This window comes from Sander lucioperca, chromosome 9 (assembly GCF_008315115.2).
Source record: "Sander lucioperca isolate FBNREF2018 chromosome 9, SLUC_FBN_1.2, whole genome shotgun sequence".
Classification (NCBI taxonomy): domain Eukaryota; kingdom Metazoa; phylum Chordata; class Actinopteri; order Perciformes; family Percidae; genus Sander; species Sander lucioperca.
The window spans coordinates 13,540,617-13,558,755 of record NC_050181.1 but is presented as its reverse complement, the minus strand read 5'-3'; the positions used below and the strand labels follow the sequence as shown (position 1 = coordinate 13,558,755).

The 18,139-nt window shown below is 43.1% G+C and overlaps 1 protein-coding gene across 3 annotated transcripts in view; it reads right to left on the bottom strand.

Moving 5' to 3' along the window:
* LOC116037268 (ephrin type-B receptor 1-B) overlaps window positions 1-18,139 on the bottom strand; it is a 173,564-nt gene that overhangs the window by 67,179 nt on the left and 88,246 nt on the right. For all 3 annotated transcript variants that reach the window (XR_004101823.2, XM_031281087.2, XM_031281088.2), the window contains exon 4: window positions 5,952-6,107. Coding sequence is in view for 2 of the 3 variants with exons in the window: in XM_031281087.2 (XP_031136947.1) it covers window positions 5,952-6,107 (156 nt within the window). In the remaining variant the exon portion in view is untranslated. The remainder of the gene's footprint in view (window positions 1-5,951; window positions 6,108-18,139) is intronic.

The following is an 18,139-nucleotide window of genomic DNA, read 5'->3' as shown; positions in this document are numbered from 1 at the left end:
GACACCAGGCACCGCTCATCACCTGGCCAATACCATCCCTACAGTGAAGCATGGTGGTGGCAGCATCATGCTGTGGGGATGTTTTTCAGCGGCAGGAACTGGGAAACTAGTCAGGATTGAGAGAAAGATGAATGCAGCAATGTACAGAGAAATCCTGGAAGAAAACCTGCTCCAGAGCGCTCTTGACCTCAGACTGGGGCGACGGTTCATCTTTCAACAGGACAACAACCCTAAGCACACAGCCAAGATATCGAAGGAGTGGCTTCAGGACAACTCTGTGAATGCCCTAGAGTGGCCCAGCCAGAGCCCAGACTTGAATCCCATTGAACATCTCTTGTGGCTTCATATTCCAAAAGACTTGAGGCTGTAATTTCTGCCAAAGGTGCCACAACAAAGTATTGAGTAAAGGCTGTGAATACTTATGTACATATTATATTTTTTGTTCTTTATTTCTAATAAATTTGCAAACATTTAAAAAAAGTTCATGTTGTCATTATGGGGGTATTGTGTGTAGAATTATGAGGAAAAAAATGAATTTAAATCCATTTTAGAATAAGGCTGTAACATAACGAAATGTGGAAAAAGTTAAGCGCTGTGAATACTTTCCGTATGCACTGTAAATGTTATATTGTTTTGCTGGCTGCTTTTGGGTTTTTTTGCTTGCGTGAATAATAAGCTTGTACTTAATTAGATTTGCTTGTGTTTACATGCAACAGCAATGCCATTGCTGCCAAAACTGTGAGTCAAGGAATAGTCTGTGTAAGCTATTTACATGGTTGCACAAAATGACAATACCCCATAATAATCCAGTTTACATGACTATATAGAGAGTTTAGAAATTTATTTTCCAAACAACTTCATACGTTTCTTGTGTAACCATCCTCAATTGAACCAAAATGATAGTTCTGTTGTTTCACATCATAATGTAAATAAATGCATCACAACAATTTAAACCTGATGAGATTAATTGTCATTGCATCTTTAAGTCATCTGGAGTTAAAATGGCATTCAGCAAAATATGTATTGACGTTCTGCAATATCATGATGTGAATTGTCTCCAGATTAGTCTACATCCACGACCTTCCACTTCCGGGATTGCTCCGGTGCCGCCGAAAATTCTGCCATATGTCATTCTTTTTGGCCGGATGTCCATCACCTTCTGCTTTCTTTGTGTTGGAATTTTAAACTCCGGTCGATTTATAAGGACTATGGCTAACTGCTCCTCAGATCTCTGCAGGGTAAATCCAGACAGCTAGCTAGACTATCTGTCCAATCTGAGTTTTCTGTTGCAAGACTAAAACAACTTTGTAACGTACACGTTTTATCAAAACAAGTTTGTTCCCGAGGCTATTTTGCAGAGGCAACAGGGCTCCGTCCAGCGCTCAGCGCCGCCCAAGACGATTGTGATTGGTTTAAAGACATGCCAATAAACCAGAGCATGTTTCTCTCCCATCCAGGGATGCTGTGTGGACTAGCCAGACCATCCTCCGCAGTGCTGTGGAGGAAGGCCTGGCAATGCGAGACTATTTTCAGAGTTATGATACATTATACCATGCCACTCCTCATGTCTTCCATGCACATACATGGATGATGAGGTACTCAAAGGGACTGTCTGAGCTGTGGCTACTGTTACAGGTGGACTCACAGACTGATAGGTAGTGAGCGGGTGTTAAGTTGTCAGCTGGGCTGTAAAAGACCAATCCTGTTTTCTCCCTCGGTTGCTAATATAAAGAGTGTCACGGTGCCCAAAATAAACACATCTGCAAATTGTTTGCTCATCTACCCTTTGAATGGTCTGAGACCGGAGCTTCTCTTCTTTCAAACTGTTTGTTTTTACAATGTGAAACAGGCCTTGAGGGACCAACACAAGGTCCCTGTGTGGAGATACTGATCACAGCCAGAGGAGCTGGGAGAAAGAAAGAAGGGTTGTGTGGGATGGTGAGACATGTAATAAAACATGTTATAAGGACTAATACTGTCTGGCTGAGAGACTGAGGGAGTCATAGATAGACTGTGTGTGTGTGTGTGTGTGTGTGTGTGTGTGCGTGTGTGTGTGTGTGTGCGCGTGTGTGTGTGTGTGTGTGTGTGTGTGTGTGTGTGGGTCATTTTTGTGTATGCATGCATGTGCACACTAGTCTGGAGCATTATGTCTTACTAGCCAGTACAGGGATTAGAGTAGGCCAGACAATTACCTTGACTTTGCTCCATTTACTATTTGGCCAGAGAGAGGAAACTGGCCAACTGTCGGCTGTGGCTCAACTGACTCCAGAATTGACAACACAGGAGAAAACAAACTTGGATAAACAAACGAAAGTTTATGCACTTTGACAGCTCCCTCCTCTTTCTCTTTGAAAACAGAACAAGGCGAAAAGGAAAGCAAAAAAGAATCCTAAATGGAATGTTGAGGAGAATGGAAAAGCAGATAACCTTGTCCTTTCAGTCAGGAATTTTGATGGGTTTTGTTTGTTTTTACGAGGCACAGACAGTGTTTAACAGGGCTCAAGGAGGTTTTCAGGGGACGGGCCACAGATATGAGTATTGAGTGAGAGCCGCAAGATTTAGAGCCAATGTGGTGCGGATCAGGAATGTAGAAACACATCAGAACCATCCTATTTTCCTTCTCTTTCCCTATATTTATGTTGTTTCGATCTCATTCCAAAGATTTTCTTTATGAATTGGTTGGTGGCTGGCAGTGGTGGTTTCCAAGATGTAAACATGCATATACAGCATGTTTTTTTGTTTTTATTGTGTCTCACTGGGACTCTCTCATATCCTGCATTACTGTGGGCTGTGTAGTTCCTCAGACAGCTCTTTTAATCCATCATACCTTCTGCATTGAGGCTAAACCTTCAAATGTACAGATGCAAATCTCAGTATGTCATATCCTTTCTGTCTATCTTTGGCATTTGTCCTTCCCTCCCACCATTATCTTGCCTTCTCCACTATTCCGCACACAAGGATGCTCCATTATTGCATCCTTTCTCCCCCACGGACCAATCAGCACAGGTGTTACAGCCCGACTTACCTCAGTTATCACTCAGCTTGTCATTCTCCTCCTCTGACTCACACATTGAGAAATCCTGCTGGAGCTGGCTGACCTCCCCTCAACAAACAGTTCTCACACATTTAAATTCATTCTATTTTCAGACATGCACACCCATGGGTAGGTAGAGGTATGTTAGACTGGGACCTGAAGACTAAGAAAGGAACCAGGAGGGGATGTAGTGTGATGCAAACCATTGTCCCAAAGCCTGCTATGCTGGGTAGCCAAGCTGAGAGGAGTGGGCTTCACGCTGCGAGACAGAACGCTCGGTGTTCCAGCCCTCAGGCATGGCCGGAGTCTGTGCAAGACAGAGGATTGAGATGAAGGAGGGCTGGGAGGTGGAAGGGAGTTTGAAGTGCATCCCAGGATTGGCATATGGAAAAGAAGGACGGGTTGGGGAATGGTGGGGTGGGGGTGGGGGGGTATAGCAGGCAGCTCCCCGCTGACAGAGCCAGGCGCTGGACAATCTATCAGCAAGCTAATCAGACTGATCTAGAGCACACAGGGACCCGCGTCTCTGATGGCGGCGAGAAGTGCTAGAGCTAAAGCTTCTGCCGCTACAGATTGGCCTGATTTAGGCTGCTCAAGCAGTGCTCTTATCAGGACCTACAGTATTAAAGAGATTCTTACTAGGATGATCTCACTGCCCCCCACCCCCCTGCTGAGATCTAGGGCACCCTGAGCATCAAGTTCTGTTGTTACTATATGATTCAACCTTCAGAGAAGGCATTGAACGTGCTGCTGCAAAATAATTCTGTCAACACAAATTGAGGAGGATTGGACTCGCGTACATTGGACCTAGGATGTGTTATCATTAAAAATCAAAAGGTCTAGCTTAAATGTTAAAGCAGCCATATTATGCTCATTTTCAGGTTCATAATTGTATTTTAAGGTTGTACCAGAATAGGTTTACATGGTTTAATTTTCAAAAAACACCATATTTGTGTTGTACTACAGTGCTCTCTCTCACTGCTGCAGATCCTCTTTTCAGCTGGTCTCTGTTTTAGCTACAGAGTGAGACCTCTTTTCTTCTTCTTCTTCTGTACTATCTTTGATTGCACTGCACATGCCCAGTAGCTCAGATGTAGATCATGTCAGCTAGCTAGCTCCATAGACAGTAAAAGAAAGGCTGTTTCTACAACTTTGGTCAGTTACAAGGCAGGATTAGCTGGGAGACTTCTAAATGAGGGCGCACATGGAAGTAGTTCTTTTGTAGATTATGGTGAACTTGTGTGTGTTGTAGCAGTGCTTTGCTATTGAGAACGAGGTAGCATGCTAGCATTAGCCATAGCGTTAGCATGCTAACGCTACGAGCTAATGGTTGCGGTTAGCCTGCTCGTTTCGGCTTGTGACGTCACAAGCCGTGCCGATTTTGACCAGCTCACCCAGAGACTGAAGGCAGGACACATTCAGAAACCGTATCTCACTCTAAACAGCATGGGTGGATTTTTTTCAAAGTTTGTATGTGTGTGGAAGCACCAGAGACAAAACATAACACCCCAAATCCCAGAAAAAGTGATTTTTTCATAATATGGGCACTTTAAGATATTGAGAGGATTGAAGATGTACTGAGTACAAGAGGAAAACTGGTTGGATGGGAAGCAGATGCAAAAAGAACAGAACTGACGGAAAAGATAAGACAGAAGTGGCTTGATTGAAAGCAGTCAAAAAGTAACACAGGCTGCATTTGGAAACTGAACACAGACCAGAGGGATCTGTTCAAGAAGCTCCACTGGGGAGCTGTTGTGGAGATTGCTTGGGGAAAAGCCAAGGCCTCAAGGTAGAGGCAGATGCTATACTTGATACAGTGTTCACTAATTCACCAGAGAGCTATGTACCATGTACCATGGGAGGGCGGAGACAACTCAAGGTGAATGTGGGGTGCCATCCGTCGAGAACATCCAAAGCCTAAAGGTGTGCATGGCTACGCTTGGGAAGCGCCAGACAGACACAGTCAGACAGACAGCCGTGCCGCATTGGGGTTCCTCTGCAGCTTTAAGACACGTATTCAGTTATAAAAAGGAAACCTGGCAAAAGAGGTGCATTCAATACATGTTTTAGCTGTGAAGACTACAGCTGCTAAATGATTAGGAAAGGAAAGGGCTCCTGAGCCCATTCCTGAGACCAATTAGCCATGGTCTATCTGAATAAATCAGGAGTAAATGAATACATAACCACACCAATAATGCTTCCAGGTCTGCTGTTGTGAGGAGAACAAACTATTAAGATACTCTCCACTGTGGCAGCGAAGGAAGAGAGGTAAACACACTTTTTGGGGGTCTAACAGTGCTCTCCTTCTGTGTAACTGTGTCAGCAGGGAGGACAGGAAGGCTAAGTATATTGCTTCTACATCATATTAAGATAACTATGATGCTGTGAGAGGCCTTATTGGATCTCCAGCGGATCTCCAGCGGATCGCGGCAGGACAGTGTCGAAGCTTCGCAGCATCTGCCTGAGTAATTAGGACTTCAGGGGATGATAGCGGACAGAAAGGAAGAATAACAGCAAGAAAAAAAAGACAGAGAGAGGGAGATAACTGAGAGGAAACAGAAAGGAAGGCCAATAGCACAGTGATGAAGACGTCAATGATGGAAACCCTGAAATGTGATTATTATGACCATGCAGGCTGAGAAGACAACTAAGTGCTCTAGACAGATTCTCGTTTAAATGCTACTACATGTGCTGGTTTGATGACAGTGAGAAAGAGACAAAGTGAGATAAAAAAAAATCATTAAAATATAGTGGCTTGTATATGCATGACCAGTCTATTCAATTTTGATGTCGCATATACGTTTACACTAAAATGGATAATGCATACGTTACATGGATGAATATCACATGTGATTGTCCTACAAGAATGTAAGCATGCGTTGGAGTGTGTATGTAATGTCATGTATGATATACTCACTTGTGCAGGGCTCATCCGGCTGATCAGCATCGCCACGGTAATAACCGTTGCGGCACACGCAGATGGTGGCGGCCTCAGCTGTGGAACGGCTGTTCGGAGGACACTGTAGACACAGACCTGGACCCTGGGTTGACTTGAAGGTACCCGGCGGGCATGCTGTGAGAATAGAAATAAACAATGTCAGAAAATGAATGAAAAATAAATAAATCCACAAGCCAAGTACCATGCATGAGCCAGGCATCTGGGTTTAATATATCAGCTGGAATGGTGAACAGAGATGAAAACAGACTGAGACAGAAAAGAGTCCAAATTGAAACTGACTAGCAGTAGTCCTACACATAACCCCCATGAGCTTTATAGGTGCTGGTGAGTGGATTTTGTTACCTTTGGACAGAGCTAGGCTAGCTGTTTCCCCACCAGTCTTTATGCTAAGCTAAGCTAACTGGCTGTATAGCTTCATATTTGACATAATAAGACATGATAGGGGGTCACTCTTCTCATCTGGCTCTTGGGAAGAAAGCTAATATTTGTATTACTAAGTCAACAATCATTAAAATCCCCCTAATGTGCACAATCAGCAGACTATTAGTATTTTTTGCATTGTGGTGGTATTCAATCATTTCAGCTTGTTAAATCAACGGCCGAGGCAGTCGGTAAAGGAGAACGGTCTGACTGGCTGTTCACCCTATAGCATAGCAGTGATTTCACCCGGTTCTGTCTTATTTTCCCACCTCCACCATTCCTTTTCTCCTTTCACAAGCAAAAGACCACAGGCTGACAACACCAGTGTAAAGTAAAGAAATAAAAAGCAAACACAAACTTTACAGTGCCTGTTGCAACATTTTATGAGACAGCTGCAGCATTTGCAATATTTGAAAGTACAAATTTTAAGACTAAGACATGAGGCAACGTGAGGCACAATCGTTACTTAGTTGGCTTTATGTGGTTGAGTCCTAAATTCTAAAGGCCATGGTGGAGGACAAAGATTATTGTGGTTGATATAACTGCGCCTAAGTCCAGGCAATAACCTAATCCATTTACTCTCACATCCCAAAAGAATACAAAGCGGAGGGGTTTCTGCGCTGTGTGGAAGGATTTACTGACTATAATAACCATGATAAATGTGTGATATTTTAGCAGGCTTACTGATGGGGCAGGAAGCTGTGGTGCTGCTCCACTCCAGAATGGGAGGGGTTATAAATTTAATGGGACAAGCATCTTACAGTTTCTCCAGCTGTGTCTATTTGCCTGACTAAAATGTTGTAAAGGCTTGACTGCGGCTGGATTGGATTGTAGGGTATATTCATACTTAAGTTATATTCCTTTTCTCTCAGATTGAACTGTGACATCAGCATTTGGGCAGTATGTAAAAGGGAGAATTGCTCTGAGAAAACAAAGTATGCGCAGCAAAGCTGTGTATCAAGAAAGAAAGGTTTCTGCAGATAATGACAGACGTTATAAGGTAAACAAAATAATCAGCCATCGGTTAAGTGTTTTAGATATATAGCAAAAGAAATCTGTTAAAGCAGTATTGAATTTGCTTCCTACAAATGGTTCTATTGTATCTGATTAAGAGCCCTCTAGTCCAATAGTTATGAAGAGCTCGCATGGAGAGTTATTTAAAGCAATAATGGACAAGGAGTTGGTGCCATACCCCCTCACTGCCGGATCAAACAGTGGAGAATGTGGCACTGTAGCTATGAGGAAAACCTTTAGACCTTTGTATCAACACGCTTTTAAGATTTAATTAAAGCATTTTATGCTTCATTAAAAACTGCACTGAGAGGCTGGGTTTGGAAGCCAGAGTCTACTTTACTACATTGTAAAAAAAGGGCAGGTTCCCAGTTTTTATGACTCTTTCATTCACACCATTCAGCCGGCCATCTCTGATGGGCTGTTAGAGACGGGTAGAGAGATAAAGAAAGAACGAGAAAGAAAGCAGGTGAAGGAGAAAAAGGAGGCATCATGCACACACACAATTCAAGCTGCTGCCCCCAACGGCGCCTGCTCTCCCATCTCAAAGGCTAACTGACTGACCTCATGTCTAGTCACACAACACCAGCCAGACCATCACATACAAACACACATACATGACCACACCACAACAACCACAGCTTATAAAACAACCCGAGGTGCTGTAAAGCATATCACCGGTGCAATGTGCAAGGACATACCCCTGAGTAAAGCACATTGCTATGCTGTGGCTACTCCAGAGCTGTCTTGGAACTACAGATGCATGTATGGAGGAACATAAAGTTCTACAGGGTTTGTAAGAGAGTACTATAAAGGTAATAATGTTTCTGTAGGGTGAGTGTGAGTGTGAGCCTCTATTTTAGTATACGGGAGTGGAAGTTTGCGACCTTTCTTTGACTTGTAATACACAGATTTCCTGTGTGAGAGGATTGAGCTCCATCCAACACAAGAACATTGAGACTCTTAAAAACGCTCCCTGGGTAAGCACAAACCAACTGCAGAGCCATTTTTATAAAGCAATAACTTCCAAAGATATCAGAGATTACAAGATGATAAAACACAGATCAAAAATTCATTTTCAGCAGGAGAGGGGGAGAGAACTTATGTGTCATCATCTTTGCTATATAAAATTCTTACATCAGGGCAAGCAAAGAAGCAAGCAAATGGCTATCACGCATGCATGCACGCATGCACACACACACACACACACACACACACACACAAGCTAGCAAGCAAGCACCACATCTATAGCCCTGACTCTTATGAAAAGGGATCACAATAAGTTGTTCAGTGTGTGTTTAATGGGGTGTGAGCAGAATATGTGCAGTGGGTTCTGCCCTCGGGTTGTGTGTTTACAGACAGACAGTAGCTAGTTTGAACATTTATAAATGGGCAAATGTGAAGAGAAAAGCAGGGAAGGCTGTGCTGATTCAGCCATCTGAGATAGCATTGCTGCAAAAGTGCCTCAAGGCGAACTTGTGAGCAAAAGAATGCATCTACAGCACACACATACACTCTACTCACCTCCAGAATACATTTACTAAACTGATTTACACAGGGACACATGTAGCCACCGCCGACCCCATTAAATGAAATGGCGCACGCACATTTTCCGCCACTTGACTAGCATATGTTCTACAGAGCCTGAGATAATTTGATGCTTCTCCTTGGACAACTGAAGATGCTGCGATCAGCATTACAGGAGGGGAGATAAGTGACAGCCAGGCAAAAACAAACCTGCAGCAACACACACACACACACACACACACAAATACTTCACACCCAGCACAGGATGAATGTCCATCTAGATTATAACTCCTACCTTGGAGCTGAGGCTCTTTCTCTAATTGACACATAATATTTGCATGAATCCTAGCATTAAACTCATTAATTAGCTGCTCACTGATCTGCCTCACAGAGTGAGAGGGAGGAAGAAACAGAGATGGGCAAAGACAGAGAGGGAAAATGAGGAAAGTGATGCGAACCCTCAGAGGTATCGTTCTAAGAGCGGGCAGCAGTGGGCTGAGTAGCATTACACTTCATCAAATTTGGAACTGAGCCCAAAGCCTTTTCTCCTGATTTGTGAATATTTAGATTGGAGGAGGCCAGGAGTTCCTGTCCCGCAGAAAGAAAAACACATAGGCCCATCACTCATCGACTGTGTTGGTTTTCGGGTACAGGAGGGGATAGAACATTAGATCAACAAGCAATTAGTCTCCCCAGTGGGAGAATAACCCACAACTGAACTGGCTGCATGCAACAAAAAAAAAAACATTCCTCCCTTTCAAGTGGTCTCTACAGGATTCTCTCCCCTCCTCTCCTTCTCACTTCTTCTCTGACCTCACTTTTTTGTCTGTCCCACTGGAAATGAATTGCTCTCTCTCTTTCTTCTCCTACCTTTCCTCCCCTTGTTGCTTTCTTGTCTTGATCGACAGGCTTGAATCCTTGTTAAGGTTGGCTGTCTTTCTCTCTTTCTCTCCTCTTGTCTCGAGTTCACTTCGCAGTGAGTTGACGGAGGTATGGCAGCTGCGGATCGCTGCACGCTACTCATCAAAGTCTAACAGCGATGACCTCATGTCACAGCAAGCCTGACTGAGAGAGATGAGATGATGATCTCTTCGCTGTCAGTCATTTTCCCAGCAGGTACTCTTCGTCTTTACATTCCTGATTATGACAACAATCTTAATCTGAATGTAGCTCATAAACAAGCATATTGAATGACTTTGTCTACCACACATTTCCAAATTTTAAATGAATATGGAGAAAACTCTAATCTCTACACAGCAGTGATGTATTGATTGGCCTGGGCAAGTGCTACATGAGAATATTTGCAACATGAGCTAGACTCTGTAGACTGCTAGACACTGTGAAGAGGCTTTAACAATGGCTGCTATGCATAGCCAGAGGCTATACTAAGCGTGTTGCTGAGCGTATAATAGTGTACACTGCAGGCAATACATCATATATGGAAGCAGGCTAGCTCTGTCACAAAAGTTGCATGTGTTTAGAATGTGCAGTTGCAAAATGTATATAGCCCATCAGAATCCAGTAATTGGAGACATGGGATTTATGGAAGTAGTGGAATAAGACTTATAGTAGCAAGCATCACCAGGTGTGTGTGAGATAAAATGTAAATGTACAGTTAGGAGTTGCAGGAAGCCAATGCAAAGGATTATGACCAAGATGGGGTTGGAAATGGCTTTCCTACTCAAACCCAGTCAAAGTTTCAGTACACTAAGTCCTCCCCTGACTTTTCCTTTGGCATCACTCTAAAGTATGTATGAGGTTTTAAATCACCACAAATGGCTTGTGGGCAATGCAGTCAAACGTTTGCAGCAGTTGGTGTGGAAAGGTACTGTGATAAATCTGAGATGTAAAGGAAAGAGTCCCATCTTGGACTCTGAGATTTTTTTATCACAGCCCTCCAATATTGGCACGTAAAGCATGTTAAAGTATCTCATGTTTTGACCTTTTCTTTTGTAAAATAGCACTTTGCCTAATGAAATCCACATACCGTTTCACATCCCCAAAATGTATACAGTCTTTTAAAATCAAAAAAATTCAACAAACATTTTTCTTCTTTTTTTTAATCAGTTTCAGCTTAATAATACCCAATCTTCTCGTCTGAGGTTTAACAACATTGTGCAGAGAGGTCTGCGTGACCCACAGAAGAGCACAAGTAGTGAGTTAACGTCACTGACCCTTAAGTACAACACTTAGCCCCCCAATACACCCTTAACCCTGGCCCTCATCCATCACATGATGGATCAGTCTTTAAAGGCTTTGGAGTTATGTCCCCCCCCCCCCCACACACACACACACACACACACACACTCACACTCATACAGACAGGCTTATGATCAGGACAAGACCACAGTTGACCCCTATTTCACTATTTTGTTGCTCAGTCACTCAGAAACACTCTCAGCCACTCTCTTTCCCACTCAAACCACAGGCTGCATACATGCAAAGTGCATATCTGTATAGATTTGCTTTATGTGACAAATCAGAGAACATCAATCGAGTGATGACATGAACACGTTTGCTTGACAGAGGGGACACAAAACGTGGCAGGACAGCCAACATCTTAAAACAAAAAGGCAATCAGGGCTGCAGCCTATTAGCATTCAGTCTCGCTCGTCTGTCGTTGTTCATTTTCCAGCCACAATTCACGTAATGAGCTGCTTTTCCAACCCAGGTGTTCCATTTCTGCACAAGGTCATTGAAAAACAATACAATAATTTGAGACAGAGGCATGGCTTGAAACAAAAGCATGTCAGAATCATCAGAAAATGTCTGCAGGATATTAAAAGCAGTCGGAGTTAAATGCCTTTTAGGGTTATAATTTATTCATTCACAGACACTGATTCAAGAACAATTTCACATATTTCTCATAAACTGCCAACACGGGTCAAGAGAGACTCATGGTAAACATTTCAGTCCAAGATCTGGGACTAAAAAGTATGTCACTTCTCACAAGTGTGGTCATTTCTACTTTACTTGAAGGCATCCAGGGTTCACAGTGCTGACATCACTTGGCAAGTCTGGTCAGTGTACGCCTCCACTACGGCCTGTCATCACCGTCTAATCTCACAGAAAGAGAGAATGCGAGGAGAAATAAAAGAGGGCCAGAGAGGTTTTCTCAAGGAATAAAGGGATGGTTGAAAAAGTGCAGCGCTTGGAGCATACCCTCGTCGGCTTTTGTTGAGAGCTGCGCTGCTGAAGAGTTCCTCCCACAGAACACTCCCCCTGATCATTAATCATCTGTCCATTCTGGCTCTGTCAGAACCTCTCTACTGAGCTAAAACACGCACCTACACCCACAACCACCCACATACACACACCCCCCCCCCCCACACACACACACACACACAATCCCCCCCCCCCACACACACACACACACACACACAATCCCCCCCCCCACACACACACACACACACACATGCAACTCTTCGAAACTTTCTGCTGCCTTAGTCGTCTTCACCAAACACCGATCATCTTGACATACCTGTCCTCTCACCTAGCCAATGCAGCAATGCCTGATGCTGCAGAAACCCCAGTGAACAATGCTTAAACCCCCCTGAGAAAGCTGAGATATCCTCCAATTAGGCTACCTTTGAAACTCCACAGTGCTATATTGCTGTCTTGTATCAGAAGAGATAGGCAATTAAGAACACATAAGGAAATAAAGAAATAGACAGCAAATCACTTCCTCTGATCAATTTTTGACACCCATTAATGTACTAATATTCGTTAGGCTAAATAATATCAGTTCAGCACTTCTCCGTACTCTTCCGTGTGAGCATGTTTGTAGAATGAAACCATGTCTGACTGGATTCAATAGAGGGCAGTGCAGCAGTAAAATACCTAAAAGATGAGAGTGTCCAGATAAAGAAAATAAATAGGCCTGTGTGTGATTTCTCCAATTTTTGCTTCACATAAGGATGTGAAATGAAACGTCTGACTGCTAATGCTAATGAACAGAGCAGGTGTCCGCTAGACAATGACTGTAGGAAGACACATTCTGTTGAATTTAAGGCGTTATGCGCATGTGTGTGTGCACGTGTGTGTGTGTGTGTGTGTGTGTGTGTGTGTGTGTGTGCCTTAACAAACCAGCGCACAATTTAGCAGACAGCCCACGCCCCTGGGCAGGCTGTTACCATAGTAACCTCACAGCCAGTATTTTTTGGCCCACACTTTCCCTTTGAACAGCCGGCCAATGACAGACCAGCCGACTGGGAAATCTGGCTTACTAAAACCACATACACGAGTCGTGTGTCTGCATGTGCATGCGCATTCAAATGTACGTATGTCTGTGTATGTGCGTGCACGTGTAATATGAGAATGATACAGATCGAGAGAGCTATATGATCTCTTAGCTCCACACAGATTCGTCATTACCGAGTGTGGCGTTGGCAGTTGGCCGCTCTGCATCGAGCATGGCACATTGGCTCAGGTCAACTTTATTTTTCAGGAAGATGCGCCAAGGCACTGAGGATATCTTTCAGAAGAGTGGTCAGAGAGGAGCGGGGGAGAAATAGATAGAGACGACAAGGAGGCATTGGTATTCCAGGAGACTCAACTGTGCTGAACTATCCCTGTCTGGCAAGGTACTAGAGAAAATGGCCCTCCGAAACATATCGCCGCTGAACAGGCAGTAACATGTGCTTACACTACAATCTACACTGTAATCAGAACCTACTGAACAGGGTACTGACCAGGCTCATTGCCCACTGCCAACCAACAGAGAAGAAAAGGCGAGGGGGTTTGACAGACAGAGATGAAGAGTTACTTGATGACGGGTGAAATCAGTTAAGAGAAGTTTTGTGAGCCAGAAGCATTTTATTGCCAGTGTTTGATTGCAATATGATTTCAGTACTGATTCGATCAATCTAACTCAGCTAGCAAACAGTAATCACGGTCTACTAGAATACCAATGCAGACACATTAATGTGATGGTGTCAGGATGTTCACATTTACTGACAAATTAAATCCTGTTTGTCAACTCTCTCACAGAAAATAGCTATTCAGCTATCTGGAGTTTATAATCAGAAAGCAGTTGTTGTATGCTGTGTTGAGTCGTCTGTGGATCCTGACTTGCAAAGAAGGATGATCGGAATGAGGTAATAAAATCAGCAGTTACAGGCCCCGTCAATTACCTTGTGATTCTGTCACACGGTGAATAAAGTATATGTTCCAAGATAAATAGATTTCTCTTTCTTACCACTCCAAGTTGTGAGAGACCATTACCTTCCTCTGTCTCAGCACTTGTCTCTTTTAAAAAAGGATCTAGCTCATTAACTTCATGGCTAGATCAATTAATCTATAGCAGTTAGCCAAAGATGCCCACTCTTGCTCTTTTTGCTCCTTTGCTGTTGCCCTGCTCAACAATGTATATTACATTTACAGCCTTCAAACCCTTTTTTTCACTGCTCATAGTTCTGTCACAAGCAGAGCCTAACCTGTGGAGAAAGTGTAGATTGTAAATTAAATAGTAAATCATTATGCTGGGAAGGAATTAGGGACAGAGAGAAAAGGCTCGCTCATCCAGAAATGTACATTTGTCTTCTGTATACAATTAGAGACTGGGATAGAAATGACAGAAACACAAAGAAGTGATGAAATCAAGTTGGATTTTCATCAGCCACTCCAGCCATTTGGACCATTTACCTGTGTAGCTTGGCCTCATGCATAATGCATACTCTCTGGTGGCAAATTAGATTTTTTGTAATTTCTTCGCAAAGTGTGTAATTGGAAATGAAAGCGGATGAGAACAAAGATTCAGGTGGCGGCTTCAAGCCATATGGAAATACCTTGTAGTGATACAGTACTGTGAGATGCACAGCACAAACACTTTAGAGCATCCACAGTAATCTATGTCAGTCATTACAGAAATCAACAAAGGGAAAGGATAGACTGCGCAGATATATGTGTTGTGGAAATGAAATCTTTGCATGTAAACTAGAATTTTGTTTTGGCATTTGTGATCAAAGAGAGCCGCTAGCTATTTGATTGCCTTCGTTTTTTTTATATAATTAAGTGTCTTTATTGTTTTATTGGATTAAAAGAAATCTGTTCTCCTAATAATATAAACAAAGAGCTGGTGAATAGCATCATCTCTAATCAACTACAAAACAAATATATACATATATCTTGTTGTTTATAAATAAAAATGTGTTAATTCTAATTTAAGATGCTTTTGCATTTGTATGTATATCTCTATAGAGCTCATGGTTACAGTTAAATTGCTTGGCATTAAAACAATATGCCTGTCATATTGATTGAATATAAAAAAAAAACATTTTTAATGCACAATGTAATAAGAGTCTGTTGGAGTAAGTTGGATTTTGACAGACCCACTCCCTGGCTGCTTGTTTCATTCCTATGGACTATAATTAAGAGAAAAAAACACTTATTGCATTGATCTTGTGTGTCTAAAATATCATTAAAATGAATTTGTACTAGTTGCCTATTTTGCAATCCAAAAGCAGTGAACTCTAAATAGTCAAAGTCACAGCATTCTGTGTTCAAGCAATCAATCTACCTGTTGGTACCCAGAGAGAAGTCAAATTTAAGACTTGTTAAGACCTTTTTAAGACCATAATGAATGAATATCAAGAACTTTATCACAAAATCAACTAAGCCCACAATTCAGTTTTTTTTTCAAGCCAAGCACTGCTAAACTTCCCCATAGCTGAAGAATAAAATCCGTTTTATGTCTGTGGTACAATCCGAAAGAGACTCGTGCCAATAACACAAAAGCTGCAACATAAGTTGCATGTTGGTCTCATTTGTAGTCGTAATACAGCGTAATTATATTTGGGCTAGTGAAAGAAAGAACTAACACACCACGAAAAAAAAATAAAAAGAACATTAGAGGTAGCGTTGCATGGACGTAGGGAAATTAAGACCTGTTTAAAATTATTTAAGACCTAGAACACAATACTTCAGCCAATTTTAGACTTTTTAAGGCCTGCAATTTTGATTTTGAAATGTTAGACTTTTTAAGACTTTCTAAGACCCTGTGGAAACCCTGGTACCTACAAATCTGCTGCAAGAGTCGGTTTCACCCAAACAGACCCTTAAACTGCGAGTCAACAGAATTGGTATAAGGTTGTGTTCTTATGATATGATCTGTGAAAGAAGATAAGGTGGACCAAACATCACTTGGACTATATACACAATACACAAATGGTGAAATCTTGTGGGCTGCGCTTTGTCACCAATCCTGTTTGTAGTATTTATGGACAGGATATCGAGGCGTAGTCGGGGTGGAGAGGGGTTGCAGTTTGGTGAGCTGGGGATCTCATCGCTGCTTTTTGCGGATGATGTGGTCCTGATGGCATCGTCGGCCTGTGACCTTCAGCACTCACTGGATCGGTTCGCAGCCGAGTGTGAAGCGGCTGGAATGAGGATCAGCACCTCTAAATCTGAGGCCATGGTTCTCAGCAGGAAACCGATGGAGTGCCTTCTCCAGGTAGGGAATGAGTCTTTACCCCAAGTGAAGGAGTTCAAGTACCTTGGGGTATTGTTCGCGAGTGAGGGGACAATGGAGCGGGAGATTGGTCGGAGAATCGGCGCAGCGGGTGCGGTATTACACTCAATTTATCGCACCGTTGTGACGAAAAGAGAGCTGAGCCAGAAGGCAAAGCTCTCAATCTACCGGTCAGTTTTCGTTCCTACCCTCACCTATGGTCATGAAGGCTGGGTCATGACCGAAAGAACGAGATCCAGGGTACAAGCGGCCGAAATGGGTTTCCTCAGGAGGGTGGCTGGCGTCTCCCTTAGAGATAGGGTGAGAAGCTCAGTCATCCGTGAGGAGCTCGGAGTAGAGCCGCTGCTCCTTCGCGTCGAAAGGAGCCAGTTGAGGTGGTTCGGGCATCTGGTAAGGATGCCCCCTGGGCGCCTCCCTAGGGAGGTGTTCCAGGCACGTCCAGCTGGGAGGAGGCCTCGGGGAAGACCCAGGACTAGGTGGAGGGATTATATCTCCAACCTGGCCTGGGAACGCCTCGGGATCCCCCAGTCGGAGCTGGTTAATGTGGCTCGGGAAAGGGAAGTTTGGGGTCCCCTGCTGGAGCTGCTACCCCCGCGACCCGCTACCGGATAAGTGGAAGAAGATGGATGGATGGATGAAATCTTGTTCATATAAAATACCATAAACTGTTATGGCAATTTGCATTTTCTTAATGAATTGTTGTAAGCACGATGATCTATTTATTCATGGGAACATTAGCAAAGGGAATGCCTTGAAACCGTTGATCTTAGAGAGGAAGTTGTATTACTCATTCCATTGGCCTAGCTTTAATGCAACATTATCTCATTCACTTTACACACATCTGTATGATGCTTTTAACTACATGACACGATAGTGTCAAACACAAAGCATTTGGAAAACTAGAAGCGATGTAAGGAGAATGTAAACCAAGTTATTTTATTTGATCTAAATGTGCACATTTACATTTAGATTAAAAACAGAGATGAAAAAAGAAAATCTGAGGCTAATGCACTGGTAACAACCCATATCCTAATCTAGATGAAATCTCAAACACATCACGCCTTACCAGCCCATTTCATGTTAAAATGCTTTGAGAATTGTTCTACCAAGGCTTAACAGTAGCTTTCAAATACCCATGTATCCTAAAATACCCGGCCCCTTGGCTCAGGGTTGAGGCCCCGCTAATGAGTGTAGAGGCCTGTGAACGGGGATGAGTAATTATGCACATTTGAAGGAAGCAGAGGAGAAGGATGATAAAACAACTGGAAAACAAGGGTCCCTTCACTGTTTACCATTCCCTAATTTGATTCCTAATTGAGCGTACATAACACAATGTTTACACCAAAATATTCTGGCAAAGACAAGCACCCATGGCAGAATAACGCAGCTGAACACGGCCTACTCTTCCCTCTGATGATCTCAGAGGGTGTAACCTAGGAGGCCCTTCCATCCCCAACACCAACACCACAAAGAAGTGTGGTGCGGTGACACCGAGTATAACCCAATAGTAAGCCTCTGCACTATGAGGTCTACAGCCTTTCATGCGGATGCTGACATTTTTTACACATGGCAAAAAGCTGTCAGACGTAGTAGGAGGTCAGAGGTTAGAAGTAGAGAGGAATTGGAATTGGAACAAGAAAGGAAATGGGAGGAGAAAAAAATTAGTTTTTAAATTTAGCCTGCATCACTGACGGCAGGACAAGATGTGGATAGGTAAGGT